The 19,366-nt window shown below is 41.1% G+C and overlaps 1 protein-coding gene across 6 annotated transcripts in view; it reads left to right on the top strand.

Moving 5' to 3' along the window:
- Positions 1–19,366, top strand: part of ZFP64 (ZFP64 zinc finger protein) — a gene marked incomplete at its 5' end in the record, with an annotated part of 72,616 nt that overhangs the window by 20,480 nt on the left and 32,770 nt on the right. For 2 of the 6 annotated variants that reach the window (XM_081034041.1, XM_081034042.1), the window contains one exon: positions 5,591–7,440. The exons of the other annotated variants lie outside the window; for them this stretch is intronic. In XM_081034041.1, the coding sequence (XP_080890167.1) occupies positions 5,591–6,873 (1,283 nt within the window). In that variant the 3' untranslated portion in view covers positions 6,874–7,440. Of the gene's footprint in view, positions 1–5,590; positions 7,441–19,366 lie in introns of those variants that run through there. 6 annotated transcript variants of the gene reach the window in all.

Raw genomic sequence — 19,366 nt, forward strand, 5'->3', positions numbered from 1 at the left:
CGATACTTCAGGTGGGGGGGGGTTGGCTACACAACTCTGTTGATCTTGGCTGGGCTTAATCACATGTGTGGGGAAGGCCTGGTGTCCACTGACCTTGGCTGGGGATCTGGCTGTAGCTTAGCTGGCTGTCTTTGGCTGAGACAGTCTGGTTCTGCTCTACATAGCTCTCCTCCTCCTTCTGGGACCATTGGGCTACCCCAGGCTTATCCTTCTCCTGACAACAGCAGAGGTACGTGCAAGTATGCCCCATCCTATTGGCTAAAGCAAGTTGTAGTTTGGGCCTGGTGTCAACGAATGGGGCTGAGCTTACCCACAATGGGAGGTCACCACAAAGTTACATGGCAAGGGACAGAGATGTGAGGAGGAATAAAGAATTGGGGCCATTTAAAAAAAAAAAAAATTTTATTTACTTAAATGTGTTTTTCCAGGACCTATCAGCTCCAAGTCAAGTAGTCGTTTCAATCTAGTTGTGGAGGACGCAGCTCACAGTGGCCCATGTGGGGATCGAACCGGCAACGTTGTTGCTAAGAGCACCATGCTCTAACCAACTGGGCTAACCGGCCGCCCTGAATTGGGGCCATTTTTGCAAACAACGGTCCACCCCACCCACCTTCACTCACATCTCTCTGACATGCAAATGCATTCACATTCTCCCCAAACCCTCACAAGTCGCACCCAATCGTGGGATCAGGCTTAAAGACCAAGATGTTGTGATCTCCATCTGCATATGGTTCCTGTGGACCTAAAGCCTTTGAAGTAAACACACAAGTTGTCTGTGCCCACACTCCCAATGTAGAGTGGTGCGACAGAGTCAGGATAAGTGCAGTCATCCTGCTGTTCGAAAGGGGGAGAACAGGGGCACTTGGCAGTCACTGGTCCACAGATTTCTGAAATCCCTCTGGACAAATGTACCCAGGTCCCTCCACCCTGCGGACAGGGAATAGTTCGTGATTGGGCCTTGGCTCAGCCCCCTGGTACTTGACTCTGTCTACCGGTGCCTCCTTTCCAACGCCTTCCTTACCCACTTCTGAAAAGGAGTGGAAAATGTACCTTTGAGAAACTTTTTAGCATGGCTTCCTCTCTACCGAAAGCTAGGAATCGTTTTTTTGTTTTTGCTTTGGTCTAGGTTGGTGACAGCTTTGCTCTCTTAAAACACTGTGTTAGTTTCCTGTGTGTCAATGTGCCAGCAGCCACATCCACGATTCTTCTGGAGTCTTGCCTTTCCTCTAAAGCCAATTATAAGCACTTTTGGCATATAACCCTCTGTGGGTTGAATCTCTTGAGACTTCTAGGAACCTTTGTCCAGCTGAGAGAACTTAACTTGGCACCAACTTCATTCTTTCGAAGATTGTAACAAAAGTCTTAGATTCACACCCGTCATTTCTCGTTCAATCTACCCCGAGATCAGTTCCCTGGATATGATCTTTGTCCCCAGGCTTCTGTCTGACTTTGCAAACCTTTTGCTCGTTGGAAATGAGAAACTTTACCCCAACACATCTTTGATTTTTCTCTACTCTCTCTAAATTCCATGTAGAAAATGGTTAGAGTGTGTCTCTTTCTTGTGATGCCTTATCATATACAGCTGGTAACACACTTTCACTATTCTGCCTGGAATTAATCTCTTTGACCAAGTCTCAGATTCAAGAGCAATAGTTTCTATCATCTAAGCTACTGCAGGTGACAGTTTTACCAAATGTCTGTGATTCCATAGTGTGCATTGCCACTTTTCCAGCCTCTACCTGCCACCCAACCCCAAAGCCAGTGCTACATGGTTTTCTGTTACGGCAGAACACCAACTCTCGACACCAATATTTGATTCCGCTATCTATTGTCACAATAATGGCAGTGTAACAAACCCTCCCCCCAGAACCTCAGGGGATACAACAGCATGCCTTTTCTCTTCACGTGTTGGGGATCAGCTGAGTATCGTCTGAGCAACTCTGCCGGTCTTGGCGGGGCTCATGAATTGGAGACTTGGGCTAGCCATCCACTGGCCTTGGCTACAGCTCTGTAGCTCTGCTGCACCTGTCTGTCATCTTCCTCCTGGGACCAGCAGGCTAGGTCAGACTTGACCTTCTCATGGCGATGGATGACAGAGGTGCAAGTGAGCAAACCCCAATGCACAAGCCCGTTTCAACATTACTTGTGTCGAGTGTACACAACATGCCATCAGCTAAATCCAGTGACATGAATGAGCCTATTGTCTGAGGTCATGGCAGGTCGTTCTGCCCCATCAGGAAAGTGGGCATAATTACATATGTGGCAGGGGTCACGCCCCTGTAGGGAAGGGTGAGAGGTGGGGACATTTGGGAACACTTTTGGCATCTGCTACAGCAAGTGGAGACATTGACGTAATTGATGCCCAAATGATTTTCTTCAGAAACCTCCACAACCCAAGTTAGAAGAGCTGAAAGTTTCATTTATGAAAGTGATTCTGAATCATTTTGACTTAGAAGGATACACTTAACCATTTATAGCAGCATCTTTAATTGGTCTAGAAAATGTGTATTTTCTAAAAATGTAAGTGTGTGCCATTTGTGCATTGTCTCCATGGAATGTTCATTTCCCTTTTTAGATCGGTGGCATTTAGACCATTTTACAAGTTGTAAAATTAATAGGATTTTGTTTTTACCCTTCCTTCGCTTTGAATCGACTACAATCAATCGACTACATTGTCAGTCGTCTTAGTAGCAACTTAAACTCCAGAAAGATCTGTCTGTCAGCTTTGATATGTCAGTTCCTATTCACTCAGCATTCATTGAGTCTCCATTACATACTGGACACTGGGGATCAGGTAGTGGGCCGCAGCAAGCATAGCCATTAGCTTTGGAGAACTGAAGGTCCGGTGGGACTGTTACTGACCAGTATGACTCATTTAAGAGGATGAGGGCATTTAAACTCTTTGCTTTCATGTCAGAAGTGTTATTAAGCTCTGCAGCTCAGCTATGAGATACGGTTATCTGGTTTTTCTAGGTTTCACCTCTGCTGACTTCTTTAAAAAAAAAAGGCAGAAAGAGTGTCACTTTGGGCAGGGGTGTGACGGGAAAACCTAATAGAACATTCTGGAGCAGAGATTCTTTTTTTTTTTTTTAATTTTATTGGGGAATATTGGGGAACAGTGTGTATCTCCAGGGTCCATCAGCTCCAAGTCCAGTCGCCATTTTCAATCTTTAGTTGCAGCGGGGGCACAGCCCACCATCCCGTGCGGGAATAGAGCCAGCAACCTTGTTGTTGAGACTCGCGCTCTAACCAGCTGAGCCATCCGGCTGGCCCCTGGAGCGGAGACTCTTATTCTGAGTCCACAGACATCTCCACCCAGGGACGCATGAATAGAATGTAGGTGGTCCGTGAACTTGGTAGGGAAAAAAATTTACATCTTCATTTTCACTAACCTGCCCTGAAATTTGATATGTCCTTAGTCAGGAAAATAGGCAGCCAGTCTGATAACAGTGCATGCGAACTTGTCGCCAGGAGAAATCCCAGATCTTTTCATAACAGATGTTGTAGGTAGATCAAAATATCTTTTCCGCTCTTCTCTATTTAGAAATGATTGTAGTTACTAGACCCGCCGCTAGATTTTATTATTTAATGTATTGATAAAGCCCATCCATTGCCATATCACAAATTTTTTCTTTTAATTTTTGTAATAACTACCGTGTTTCCCCAAAAATAAGACCTAGCCAGACAATCAGCTCTAATGCATCTTTTGGAGCAAAAATTAATATAAGACCCGGTTTTATTTTACTATGATATAAGACTGGGTATAATATAATATAATATAATATAATATAATATAATATAATATAATATAATATAGGACTGGATCTTATATTAATTTTTGCTCCAAAAGACGCATTAGAGCTGATTATTCGGCTTGTTCCTATTTTGGGGAAACAAGGTATTTCCATATAATTAGTTTCATTTGTATTTTTATTGATTTTTATTTTAGTTTACTTTGTGTATTTACGCATTAGTTTACTCTGTGTATTTAAGAGAGGGTCCATGGTTTTCACTAAACTGGGGGAAAAGGGTTGATGGTGTAAGAAAAGGTTAAAAACAACATTCTAAGGCAAGGGCCAGCAAACTTTTTCCATAAGGGCCAGATAGTAAATATTTTAGGCTTTGTGAGCCATACAGTCTCTGTCACAATTGTTCACCTCTGCCTTGAAAGCAACCATAAATGACACATAAACAAATGGGTGTGGCTGTATTCCAATAAAACTTTATTGACAAAAACAGGCTGTGGGCCAAAATTGGCCCAGGGTCTATTACTTACCATTCTTTGTTCTAGAGTTTAGTGTGTATGCTTTGGGTCGTACTCAGTCCTACAAAAAACATTACGTAGGTTTGGGCTTCTCAATTTTCTCAAAGCTTGCTACGTTTGCGCCCTGCCATCTTTAATTGTATGTATTAAGCAGCTCCAGGTGATGTGTTAAGCCTTACACCAAAAAACTGGAACACAATCCTACTCTTTTGAGTTGATGGCCTAAGAAAGCGAACTCGGTCACATGTACAGATAATCACCTAGCATCTAAGAATACCAGCTTTGGTGTCAGCCTGGGTCGGTTGGAATCCAAGCCCTACCACATACACCTGGGTGACCATGAATAAGTTTTGTAGTCTCTGTAGGCCTCAATCTCATTTGTATAATAGCATTAAGAATAACACTGATAATAGTTCCTACCTCGTGGGACTGTTCGGAGCATCCAATGAGACAATTCTTGTGGAGTGCTCAGCAGCGCGTCTGCCATCAAGGAAGCAACCGAAGAATGTTAGCTGCTGTCAGTATCGAAATAGGCGGGTCACCAGTGTGCTTGAATTCACAGTGCTGTAGATAATTTGGACTTGACATTCATTGACGAAATAAATTTGGATTATCACGTCCATTCAGATGTTGGCAGTTTCACTTTCCCTGCTCATCTTTCAGCGAATATGAATTTAGCAATTAAAAAAAAAAAATGAAGCAGCTGGATTTTGTAACTTCACAAGTAAAGAACGCAGCTGGCAATGTGGGATAAAGTTTGCACAATCAACACGTCTTTATTAATAAAAATCTGCATAAAGTCTAAGCGGGGCATTTCAATTATTGTAAAAAGAATATTCTGATGAGTGAGCCTGGAGCTGATGATTCACAAATGTGTCCCTTCGATCTGTTACAACATGTAACTCAATAAAAAAATCAACGGATTATGCAAAATTGTACAACTGTGAGCCAATAACTAAGTAGCAGAGTGGTCACGTGAACTCAATGAACGATAGCTTGATTGTTTCAAAGAATGTGCTAAATATATTCACAAATCTTATTTTACTGGGGACCATTAAATAGCTCTTTTCCATCTCTGTTTTTCATCTGGGTTTTTTAAAGGTGGTAGAGTACCAAGACAAGAATATGGTGGTGGTTTAGGTTTGGGGAAAGAAGAGAAGTCCCCGACCCTCCCTACACCCCCTTTTTTTTTTTCTCCCAGGGGCTGCTAGCAGCTGCAGTTAGAAGGTCTCCACCCGCCCGCCTTGGTGTGAGCGATTTTCTGGTGTGTGCTTCGGGGGGATTGTTGCCTTCCTGTTCTTATCGAAACTCACCTTGTGTTGACAGGGGACGCCCCCTTCCAGTGCTGGCTCTGTAGCGCCAAGTTCAAAATCAGCTCGGACTTGAAAAGGCACATGCGCGTGCACTCGGGGGAGAAGCCTTTCAAGTGTGAGTTCTGCAATGTCCGCTGCACCATGAAAGGAAACCTGAAGTCGCACATCCGCATCAAGCACAGTGGGAATAACTTCAAGTGTCCGCATTGCGACTTCCTGGGTGACAGCAAAGCCACCCTCCGGAAGCACAGCCGGGTGCACCAGTCGGAGCACGCGGAGAAATGCTCTGAGTGCAGCTACTCGTGCTCCAGCAAGGCGGCGCTGCGCATCCACGAGCGCGTGCACTGCACCGACCGCCCCTTCAAGTGTAATTACTGCAGCTTCGACACCAAGCAGCCCAGCAACCTGAGCAAGCACATGAAGAAGTTCCACGGCGACATGGTGAAGAGCGAGGCCTCGGAGAGGAAAGACACCGGCCGCCAGAGCAGCCGGCAGGTGGCCAAGCTGGACGCCAAGAAGACTTTCCACTGCGACATATGCGATGCCTCGTTCATGCGGGAGGACTCGCTCCGCAGCCACAAGAGGCAGCACAGTGAGTACAGTGAGAATAAGAACTCGGATGTGACCGTCCTGCAGTTTCAGATCGAGCCCAGCAAGCAGCCGGCTGCGCCCCTCACCGTGGGTCACCTGCAGGTGCCGCTGCAGCCCAGCCAAGTGCCCCAGTTCAGCGAGGGGAGAGTCAAAATCATCGTGGGGCATCAGGTGCCGCAGGCAAACACCATTGTGCAGGCCGCGGCCGCCGCCGTGAACATCGTGCCGCCCGCCTTGGTGGCCCAGAGCCCAGAGGACCTCCCCGGGAACAGCCGGCTGCAGATCTTACGCCAGGTCAATCTGATCGCCCCTCCTCCGTCCTCGGGGTGTCCGAGCGAGGCGGGCACGATGACCCAGCCGGCTGTCCTGCTGACCACGCATGATCAGACAGACGGAGCCACTCTGCACCAGGCCCTCATCCCCACCGGCCCGGGCGGCCTCCAGGAAGGCTCTGGCAACCAGACTTTCATCACCAGTTCGGGGATCACCTGTACTGACTTTGACGGCCTTAACGCGCTGATTCAGGAGGGGGCAGCTGAAGTGACAGTGGTGAGCGACGGAGGCCAGAGCATTGCTGTGGCCTCCACGGCGCCACCTATATTCTCCTCCTCCTCCCAGCAAGAACTGCCCAAGCAGACTTACTCCATCATTCAAGGAGGGGCCCACCCAGCTTTGCTCTGTCCCGCGGACTCCATACCGGATTAGTGCTTAAAAAAAAAAAAAAAAAAAAAAAGGAAGGGAGGGAAATGTGACAAAAAAGAAGTCATAAATAGAATTCTGGACGAGATTTGCCCTTAATGTTTTTAAGGATTGTTGTGAACACACACACGGAATAAATTGTAATTTTGTACTGCTTACTATCATTTTTTAACGCTATGATAACCTGGAGACCACCTCTGAATCACCCAGTCGTAACTGTTGTAGAATCTTAAATGTCACCAACATGATTCCGATTAGGGCTTGGAATTAAAAGCGATGAGTAGTGAATACATTTGTTTGTTTCCGACTTGATTTCCCAATTCTAATGAAGGGTTTTTCCGTCTCATTACATTTGTGTAGTAGATGGTACTTCCTGGCCTCTCTTAAGTCCCCATTCTGAAATACCCACCAGACTTTGGGGTATTAGTGTTTGAGCACATGGATAGAAATCTATTGGCATGAAGGACCATTTTCTACATAATATCACATGGGTATTTGAACCCCCCCCCCAAAAGAAAAGTTTAGTGCTAATGAAAAAAAAGGAATGATTTCCTAATAAATTCATACATGATTAAAATATACTGAATGTTAATGAGTCTTTACTCACGGTATGATTTGGAGTTGAGGGGGTATGAATTATATAATTAAAGAGAACTTGAAGACGCAGAGGTTTTTAGTCCTCATAAATATTATACAAACGTCTTACCTCCTGAACAGTCAAATATGTGTGGTGTTTAAAGTGACCTAATGATCATTTTCTTTTTGAAACTTCTGACTGACGAACCAGACATTTCTGTTTAGATGCAAATATGATGCAAGTTCCTACTAACATTTAGGACAGTTTTCTAAGATACCATTGTTTTAGACATTAATATATGTGCAGTCCCAGGGGCCAGACGAATGGGACTGGAAAAGCGCCTAGGTTTTTCCAAAGCATAGGCTATACTGAGAAGAGGGAAATCTAATTAAAATTTTGTTTTGTATGGAAATGCTGTTTGATCGGTAGGTGGCGCCAGAGAGCAAGCTAGGATTACCCATGCTTGTACCCAAAGACAATTACCGTGGTAATCGCTCTAATTTCCAGCCTCTAGCATCATTTTCAACACACAGTGGGCTCTTAATAAATATTGAATGAATGAAACATGCTCTCACGGAGTGTCAGCAAAGATTGGTGAGGAGGGAAGGTTACTCTTGTGCCAAGCAGTATATTTAAAATGTTTTGAGAACACTGAGACATTTTTACCAGTTTTCATACACTTTTACCTCCCTAAAGTGCTCATGCAGCTTAGCTCACTTTTACACAAAAGATATATAACAAACTAAGGAAATACACAAAACGGTGATGCTAGAAACCTTGAGGGTTGCCTGTTAAACTGGAAAGTCAGCTGCCCTTAGGAAATAGATACAGAATTCGAGCTGGATTTTCTCTTTCTTTTTTTCTTCCTTTCTTCTTTCCTTCCTTCCTTTTTTCCTTCCTTCCTTCCTTCCTTCCTTCTTTCCTTCCTTCCTTCCTTCTTTCTTTCATCTTTAATATTTGAACACAATTCTGATAACTCTCCGTGTTTTATTTACCAGAATTTCTTTATTTTCATATCAGTAGTGGTAATACTGATTCATTATGGTTTGGTAACAAATCGAAAAAGCTTGCAGCGTCCAATGTTAATATTTTAACGTCATTGCTTTAGAATTATTATTTGCAGGTTCTTAGGGAGCTATTCAGCAGATGAATTTTAGCTGGAAAACATCTGTTGTCATGAACCTGCTTTCTGCTTCTTTCTTTTTTCCCAGAGTGTCCCTTTTTTCAACTTTTAAAGGATTTTTTTCCTAATTATAAAGTAATGTGTATTCAAGATAGAAAATATGGGAAACACGTTACATTATTTTGAAAAAAATTAAAGTCACTAATAATTTTCCTGTCCAGTTGTAAAAATTGTGACCATTCTGATGGACTGTCCTCTAATTTTTTTTCCTTGCTTATGTGTATGTTTGCTACTCCACTTACAGAGTTGGGGGTTGTATTAAGCATACTGTTGCCTTTTTTATACTATATTTCTTTTTATACCTTTATATCTCCACCTAGCTGCTGCCCTCCATACATACATAGACATACGTGCATGTACATACACACGTGCATATTTGGATTTTTTAAAACAAAGTACAACAGTAAAACTTGTCCCTTGCAATAAACTATATACAGAATTATACAAAAACCAATAATCTTGCTTGCCACTAATTTCCAGCCCCCGGCCTTTCTCACTCCACCCAAGGTGAGTAAAGTTTCCTCTGCATTCATATCAACATACATGGACTCAAAAAATAACATAGAAAAGTTTTTTTCCCCCTATTTTTGTAGTAATGTGTCAACTTGCTCTTATTCCGTTTATTCACGGTGCTTTGGGTCCATACAGCTATCCCTAACTTATATTTTTAAACAGAAGTTAGAATATGACTATCCCATGGTTCCTTCAACCATCTCCCTACTCATGGATATTTAGGCGGATTTCGTTTGTTTGCTTGCTTTTGGCAATTACAATCTGCCACAGTAATTAAACACCTACATAACGCCTCATATGCAGTTGTGCTTTTGGAGTTTCAACACGTTCCCACCGTTGTATTTGCATTAATTCAGATGACTTTTTCAAAAGGATAGTCTCATCTGGTATGGGCCCAACAATCACCCGTCTTGTGTGTTATCCATCTTGTCAAGCTCATGAGTGAAATGAGTTACTTGGTCTCTGCGCACTTCCCCAGCCAGTGTTTTCTTTGGTAATTCTGTGACATCTCTGCATAGACTTGTTGATCATTGCCATTTTTCTCTTCTATGACCTTTAAACTCATACTCCCTCATTTTTTCCCTTGAATTGTTGGGAACTTGGGGATATGAACCCCATGGCTGTCAACATGTTGCTGAGTTTTCTCCCCTCCTGTCCTTTGTCTTTTGGCTTTCCTTATGGTGTTGTTTCTATCTAAAAATAACTTCTTTTATGCAGTCAGATTCTTCTATTGTTTAATTTATGGCCCCTGTATTTTCTAAGAAAGTCCTCCCTCCACCTGAGGTTTTTTTCTTTAATATTTTGTTTGTTTTTAGTTAGCACCTTACTGCAGCCAGAATTCCTATTTATGATATGTGTAATACTGGAGTTTGGCTGCCCACATATACCAGGAACATTTGCTAAATAAAGTGTTATTTTCCTTGGAACTGAAATCTTAATTTCACCTTTACATGAAGTTCCCAAATATACTCGGATCTATTTCTGGAATCTACTTTTTCTCACTGATCTCTGTATCTTCTGTGGTTTGCCAGTATCACATATTTGATTACATTAGCATTAAAGTAAGCCGTGATAACTTTCAGGCTTACAAAGCTACAGCTACAAAGCCTGTAGCTATTCGTTTCCAACATTGTCTTAGAAATTCTTTTTTTTTTTAATTAATGTTTATTGGGGTGACAATTGTTAGTAAAGTTACATAGATTTCAGGTGTACAATTCTGTATTACATCATCTATAAATCCCATTATGTGTTCACCACCCAGAATCAGTTCTCCTTCCATCACCATATATTTGATCCCCTTTACCCTCATCTCCCACCCCCATCCCCCTTACCCTCTGGTAACCACCAAACTATTGTCTGTGTCTATGAGTTTTTGTTTCTCATTTGCTTGTCTTGTTCTTTTGTTGTTTTTGGTTTATATACCACATATCAGTGAAATCATAGGGTTCTCTGCTTTTTCTGTCTGACTTATTTCACTTAGCATTATACTCTCAAGATCCATCCATGTTGTCACAAATGGTCCTATTTCATCTTTCCTTACCGCCGAATAGTAATCCATTGTGTATATATACCACAACTTCTTTATCCATTCAGCTATCGAAAGACATTTTGGTTGTTTCCATGTCTTGGCCACCGTAAATAAAGCTGCAAAGAACATTGGAGCACAAGTGTCTTTATGGATAAATGTTTTCAGATTTTTTGGGTAGATACCCAGGAGAGGGATTGCTGGGTCATACGGTAATTCTATTCGTAATTTCTTGAGGAACCTCCACACTGCCTTCCATAGCGGCTGCACCAGTCTGCATTCCCACCAACAGTGTATGAGGGTTCCTTTTTCTCCACAATCTCTCCAACACTTGTTACTATTTGTCTTGTTGATGATAGCCATTCTGACTGGGGTGAGGTGATATCTCATTGTGGTTTTTATTTGCATTTCTCTGATGATTAGTGATGTTGAACATTTTTTCATATGTCTATTTGCCATTTGTATGTTCTCTTTGAAGAAATGTCTCTTCAGGTCCTCTGTCCATTTTTCAGTTAGGTTGTTTGTTTTTTTGTTGTTGAGTTGCATGAGTTCCTTGTATATTTTGGATATTAGCCCCTTATCGGAGGCACTGTTTGCAAAAATCTTCTCCCATTCAGTTGGTTGCCTCTTTATTTTGTCGATAGTTTCTTTTGCTGTGCAGAAGCTTTTAAGTTTCATATAGTCCCATTCATTTATTTTAGCTTTTACTTCCCTTGCCTTTGGAGTCAAATTCATAAAACGCTCTTTGAACCCAAGGTCCATAAATTTACTACCTATGTTTTCTTCTATGCAGTTTATTGTGTCAGGTCTAATGCTAAGTCTTTGATCCATTTTGAATTAATTTTGGTACATGGTGACAGATAGCAGTCCAGTTTCATTCTTTTGCATGTGGCTTTCCAATTCTGCCAGCACCATTTATTGAAGAGGCTAGAAATTCTTAGATACTCATATTTCCAAATGAATTGTCATTTGGTCCAGTACCTCCCCCACCCAGAAAAAGAAAACCTTTTGAAGATTTTTATTAGAATTGCATCAGTGTGATACATGAACTTGTGAAAAGAATGACTTTTTAAAAATGTTAAATCTTCCACCCAAAATCTTTATTCAGATGCTGTTGTAAATATTATTCAATGAAATTATAGTTTTCTTCATACACCATCCGGTCTTATTATATAAGCCAGTATTTTCTTATTAGTCTGAATGTTATTGTAATTGTAAATAGGAATTTTTTTCCATTTTAAAATAATTATTTGTTGCAAGCATAAAGGATGGCTATATTGTGGTATACTTGTCAATATTGAGCTACCTTAGCAAAAATTCTTATTAATCAATAGTATTTATTAGAAACTCTTGGTCTCTGATAAATATAATTTATGATGGTTCTGATACAGTCATCTCATTTCCAGGTTGTTTTGACCTTTCCTTATAATATTTATACCACTTGTTTTGTTTTCTTGTCCTATTGCATTAGCCAGAACCTCCAAACAATGTTGATACAAAAAAAAAAAAAAATGTTGATACAGCTGACATCCCTGTTGCATCTCCAATTTTAACTTGAATGACTTTAGAATTTCCCAACTTAATGTAAAATACATGGTTCCTTTGGGTGGGGATTTTTATAGTACTAAGATCATTTTCTTCTACTCCAACTTTCACTTAGAGTATTTATCAGGGTGGGTTGCAAACTATTATCAAATATCTTATCAGTATCCTTTGATATAAATATATGGGTTTTGCACTTAAATATGTTGATACAGTGAATTCATGTAGGACATAGCCTGGTATTGAATCACCTTGCTTTGCTGAAGCAAACCCTCTTGGTTATGTTGGATTCGTCTTCTAAGGCATTGCTGGATTTCATTTATTCATGTTTTACTTGAAAGTTTTACAACTATATGCATAAGTACAGATCTCTAGTTTTCTTGTGTGTGTGTGCTCGGATTTTTGCTTGTTTGTTTTAGGTTATGGTACTCTGAAAAGAAATTGGAGCTCTTTCCTTCTTTTTCACTAAACTAGCGATAGTTTGGCTATCTCAGGAATTATCTGTTTATCATCTAGGCTGATGCCCTTTTTCTTTGTACATCCTTAACAAACTTTACAATTTTGCCTGTAATTACTGGCCGGTTCAGGTTTTATGTTTCATCTGAATCCATTTGGGTAATATATATTTTCAAAAGAAAAAAAAGTCATTTACTGTGCTCTAAAATTTTCAAATCTGTAGCCCTATAATCCTATTTAAGAGTCTCAAAAAAAAAGATTCTCCAAAAATTATTTTAAAATCTTTATTATTTTTTTGTCCATCAGCTTTCTTATTTCTATTGTTTTTGTTCTGTATTTTCAGTCTTCTCCTTAGTTTGCCAAGAGTGTATCTATATTGTCATTTGTATTAAAAGTAAAGCTTTTGCTTTTCTTTCTTTTCTCTACCCCCTTCCATTTTATTCATTTCAGCTTATATCTTTTATCTTTGTTAATTCTTTCCCCTCCTTTTCTTTCAGTTCATTCTGTTATTCTAATTTCCTGTATTAGGTTCACTTATTTTCAGTCCTTAATAATGAAAGCATTTAAAGCTACATATTTTCCATTTGACTTCACCTGTGTTAAAAAAAATCTCAGTATCAGGACTGTCATACAAATATAAAATGAACACGTTAGAGATTTTATGTAATTCATTAATTAATGAGGGAATCAGTAAGATGCCCCCGTTTCACATCTTTACTCTGATTTTATCTTTATTCGGTTAGAATTCTTTCTTGAGTAAGTTCCTTAGAAAATGGACATAAGTGGTATTCCTTTTGTCCTGGCAGATGAATGACACCTTGGACATAGGATTCTTTTCTCTAAAGTAATCTTTAAATTTTGTTCTAGTGGAGATGAAAAGTTTGATACTGGTTTGATCCAATTCTCAGATGCCCCAGATACAGTGACAGCAAAGCTTAGACAAAATATCAGTCTTCCTTTCTCCCTTCCTCCCTCCCTCTCTCCCTCCCTTCCTTCCTTCCTTTCTTGTTTCTTCTTAGTGTCCCAGAGACTTTACCTCTTCCTTTATTGATTCAGTGTGGATTGTTCAAGATGACATATCTTGTGGGTGTGTTCTTCGATGATCCACCTTAGGAAAGAGTACACGTGAAAGATGAAAATCTGACAATTGAGTTCCTGAATCATGCCCATACACCTCATTAAAAAATATCTCCACATTCCCAAAATACAAGAACCCCAGTTGAAAACCCTCACCCTGCAGCAGGGTTCAGCCACCTTTCTCTGTAAAGGGCCAGGTAGAAAATATTTTCAGCTCATTGGGCCACATGCTCTTTGTTGCAACAATTCAGCTCTGACTTGGTAGCGTGAAAGAGGCCACAGACTACTTTCTATGGCTGTGGCTTTACAGGAGTGGGTGCAGCGGTGTTCCAGTAAAATTCATTTACGGCCATTGAGATCTGAATTTCAAATAATCTTCATGTGTCATAAATTTTTTGTTTGTTTGTTTTGTTTAACTATTTTATAAAATGTGAAAACCATTCTTAGCTCACAGCCCATACAAAAATAGGTGTTGGGCCATAGTTTGCCAGTCCTTGTCCTGGACCCTGCACATAATAGGAGCATAATAAATATTAATTAAATGCTAATGTTTATTTATTTAATAAATAATAAACGGCAATGATGATTTTCAATGATAAAAGCTAACTCACGATGTTCCAACACAGCTCTCAATTCTATACATAATAATCTCACGTAATCCTCCCAACAACCCACGAGGGTGGCACTGTTACACTCACACTGCACAGAGAAGGATGTTTCCCAACCTGCCTAGTATGAGAATCACCTGGAAAATTTGTTAAAATGGGCACAGCCACTGCCCGGCTCTGGAAATTCCGAGACAGGGCATGTATCTGGGTGGGTCCTGAGAATCTGTATTTTAAATCTAGCACCTCTGGAGACTTTTCTGGTCGAGCCCTATGGGAAATATTAAAGAACCAGAGCCTCAGAGAAAGTAAGAGACCTCCCCAAAGTCACACAGCTACTAGCCCTACCAGATTTAAACCTAGAACCAACACTCAAATTACCTGCTCTCTTTCTGATCAGCATGTTTTTGTTAGTCATGACCTTCCTTGCTAAATCAGGTCTTGTTTGCAAGAATTCACATCCCCTCTATTCTGACCCCCCCACCATGGATCTCGATGGAATGTTACTGTAGGACCTGGTGGGCCTTCCTGGGGTTCCTGTGGCCCCGCCCCTAATGTAAATGACACACCTATTTTGTTGCACTTCAATTTACAATTTGTGGGATTCAAAGTTATCTTTGCTGTGAGCTTTTTATACACACCAAAATAGTTCAGTTTTGTGTTCACCATTATTCCACTGTGCTTGATCCTAGGGAGCCGGCATAAGCTTGCTGGTATCTAGCTTTGTATGGGGTCTGAGGCCAAGAATACAAGGGTTGTTAATTAAAAATAAATTTAAAAAAAAAACTGAATTCAAGGGTTGTATCCCTGGAATGCAGGCACTGTGTATGTAGCTACTTCTGCTTTTTCTTCCTTTTTTTTTTTTAAGCTCTTTTTTTTTTATTTTTTAATTTGACCTTTTTTGTCTTGGTTTCAGAAGAGTTCTCTCTCTGAGCAATAAAAACCAAATGCTTGCAACTGAAATTTCTCCTTGATTCATTAGGCAGAATTGATTCATTAGGCAGGACCTTCTGGAAAGATTTTAGTTGAGGATCTGGAATAAAAACCATCATAGCTTTTCTCCCCCTGCCATTCCTGCTTCCTTTGCTGCGGAGACAGTCCTTCTCTAAGTCAGAGGTTATCTGAGGTTGTCTGAGGAACTGGATTCAACCCCATGGGGCTGTCTAATCTCAGGGGAGAACTTCAAGTTCAAAGAAGACAGCCCAGAGAGAGGGTGAACTCTTGCTTAAATCAACCCGTCACTCTTTAAAAATATTCTTCCGCTGACCTGTTTCTGCCCTTTCAATGACATGAGGACACAGGCAAGAGAGGGAGGTCAGGTGACTTGCCCAAGGTCACTCTGGTGGCCACTACCCTAACTGCCCCTGAGCCCATACCTCCTTACTTCCTTCACACCTCCTTCCCCCAATGTTGAGTATCTGGCTGGTGGGTTACGAACAGAGGCAAAGTACCTTTTGCATTTTGGGGAGTTCAGTTTTCTAATTTTATGTGGTGCCTCCTCCAACTTCCGCTTCATCTCATGAAAACAAAAGAGGGCCCCCACAAGTCCCCAAACCAGAGCACACAAGCTCCAAAAAAGGTCACAGTTTGATATTGAATTATTGGGAGCCCAGAGGGTCACGCTGCATTGTCCTGGCCGTGGGCACTTTTTTGCCGGCATAGGCCTTTCACATACACACAATTATATATGTTCAAAATTATTTTTTCAAGTCTATGGGTATAAAGAGAAATATAATCCAGAATGGATTGTATTAAAAACAATATTTTTTCTAAGATGGAAAACATAATAAAATGTCCATGAACAGAAGGCAAGTGGAATATATTAATGTACGCCCATCACATGGAATTATTATGCATCTGTTAAAAAGAATAAAGCAGATATATATATATACTAAAAAAAAAAAAATCCTGATTTTTAAAAGAAATTGAAGCCCTTTCATGGGCCCCGACAAGCACTTTCAGCTGCCTCTGAGCGTGATGTCCGCTATGCCAAATGGTGAGTCGGCCCCCCGGGGGCTGGGAGATTATAACCAAGACACGAGGAATATAAGAGAAGTTTTCATTTTTCAGGGAGGAGAACTAGGTTGGGCAGAAAGATAATTAGTTATCTTTGTTTTGCCCTGGTTTATTTTTTAATCACCACTTTATTGACATATGATTTATATGCCGTAAAATTCACTTTTAATGTATATAATTCAATACTTTTTAGTATATTCGCAGAGTGTGCAATCGTTGCCAGCATCTAACTGCAGAGTATTTCCGTCACCCCAGAAAGACACATTATACCCATTAGCAGACACTTTCTATTCCCACGTCTTCCCAGGCCCTCGCAACCACTCCTCTACTGTCTGTCTCTGTGGATTTGCCTATTCTTAGCATTTCATACAATTGCAGTCATACCCGATGGGCTATTTTGTGTCTGCCTCCTTTCCCTGAGCATAGATGGTGTTTTCAAGGTTCATCCGTGTTGTGGCAGTCCTGTTTTATGGCTAATATCAGTACTGCATTCCCGTTTTATGTCTGAGTAATGTTCCATTGCATGGTTATACTATTGGTTGGTCCGTTTGTCAACTGATGGAAATTTGGGTTGTTCCCGCTATTTGCCCTAGTTTTTAAGATATTAATATATTCGGGTTTTTAGAATTATTTGTGAATTTTTATCATAATACCCACTACGTATTGAGCAGTTACCCCTGTCAGTCACATCAACTCACTGGCCACTCCCCACCCTCCCACAGCCCTATTCAGGAGCTATTATTCCCATCACCACTTAAGGCTGATGAGGTTGAACGGCGCAGTGGGCAAGCCGCTGGCCCTGGATCGCACAGCTAGTTGATTTGATTTGACTTGAATCATACAGTGACAAAGGTTTTGCGCCAGAGCCAGCATTCCATGTTGGATATCTAGTAAAGAGAAGAGCACGTTCATCCATCTTTGCATGAACACATAGACAAAGCCGCTGATTCAAGTCCAGTGGCTAAAGGAGGAAAATAGTAGAGCATGGCAAGGAAATGAGCCAGTCTCCTCTCAGATGAGCAGACATGATGGAGGTGCCTGGCCAACGAGCTCCTCAGTTCTCTTAGTAAGCCCACGTTTCTCGGGCAGCTGTGGTGTGCCAGGTACTTGCTGCCTCCCACAACTAATTCTCCAAAAGTCACGAGTGGACCGGAGGAAAGCTCTGAGATTTCTCACCACACTATATTGGCATGTCCGTCCTCAGGAAATGCATCTGTTTGTACACATATCACATGTACCTTTTTTTAACACACAAAGGTGTATTTCTTTGTGTGTTTAAGACATGGCTTCTTAGGCTCGTCAAGATTTTTACAAATTGTAAGTAAAGTAGTACTTTTGAATATTGTTCCTTAAACCAATCTTGTTTTTTTCCAAAAAATGTTAGGTGTTAACATGTTTAAAGAATTACTTTAGGCAGTAGTTAAATTTTTAATCCTGATTTTATGGTTCTTGAGCAATGATGACAATCATTTATCGTGGGCTGTGACTTTCCAGTGCAAGGCTGGCACTACCAAAACTTCCAAATAGAGATGTATTATTTATCTATTGCTATGTAACAATTTACCCCAAAACTTAATGGCTTAAAGCAAAACATATTTATTATTTCAGAGTGTCTGCAGTTCAAGAAGCCAAGCATAGCTTAGCTGGGTCTTCCATCTCAAGTTTCTCACAAGACTGTAATCACATTGTTGGCCAGGGCTGGGGTTTCATCTGAAGGTTCAAGTGAGGCCACATTCGCTTCCAAACTCACTCATGTGGTTATTGGCAAGAGTCAGTTACTTGTGGGTCATTGGGCTGAAGGCCTCATTTCCTCACTGGCTGTTGGCTCGAGGCTGTCATCAATATCTTGCCACTTGGGGCTGTCCATAAGACAGCTCACAACATGGCAGCTGCTTTCCTTAAGGGTGAGCAAGCTAGAGAGAACAAGACAGGGTGAGCAAGAAGGAGGAAGCCAGAGTCTTTTTCTAATCTGATCTCAGAAGTGACATTCCATCACTTTTGCCAAATTCTGTTCCTTAGAGGTGAGTCTCTGGGTCCAGTCCAACTCCTAGGGGAGGGGATTAGCCAAGAGCAAGACTATCAAGAGGTGGGGCTCAGTAGGAGCCATGTCAGAAACTGCCTTCCCCATGAGAGAACTGCCTGACAGCCCTAAACAGTGGATACTGCAATAATGCTCTTTTCACCAATGAGAAAACCAAGATCCAGTAATGTTAAACCATTTGTTCCAAGCTCTAGAACTATGACTTGCCAACTCTGTCTTACATCAGAGTTTATATATTTTTGAACATTCATTAGGCAACATTACTTTTCAATGATTGTGTCTTTGGGGAAATATCATGCATTTTACTTCTTTGTAGAAACTTAATCAACCCAGCCCCTCAAGTTAAATAGATTTACCATATTGGTTGGTTGATTGATTGATTTAGCAACCCAGAAGCTCCTCAGGCCTGCATACTTATTGCAGGGGACTTTTTCCTTATAACTTTGAGAGGAAGGCCAGTTGGGTGTTTATTATACCCACTTCTCAGGTGATGAAACTGAGGCCCAAAAGTCATGGATGTACACTATTCACTGCCAGACAGGCAATGCCAAGACTCACCATCACACTCAATTCCCCCATTCCATTTGCTACCTTGGACTTGTGCCTGTAACAGAACAGAGAGAGAAGAGATGGCACACCTTTGCAATATGGCAAGCAGCTTGACATCAAGCAGAAATGAGCTAACAGGAACAGGGTGCTCTGGCAAAGACTGTTAATTGTACCCCAATAGCGAGTGTGCTCTTCTTTTTAGGACTAGTACCACTGACATTTTGTGAGGTCATTAGTGAATAGTTCATGCATTCATCATGTCCAAACAGTAAAACTATATAAGATGGTACACACTGAAATGTCTCTTTCCCGTCCTGTGTTCTCTTCCTGGTCCTTATGAGTAGCTGTTTTTATTTATCTCTGCTTCTTTTTTTCTTTTGACTTATTGACTTATTGGGATTTCCCCAGTAGCAGA

This window comes from Rhinolophus hipposideros (assembly GCF_964194185.1).
Source record: "Rhinolophus hipposideros genome assembly, chromosome: 22".
NCBI classification, from domain to species: Eukaryota; Metazoa; Chordata; class Mammalia; order Chiroptera; family Rhinolophidae; genus Rhinolophus; species Rhinolophus hipposideros.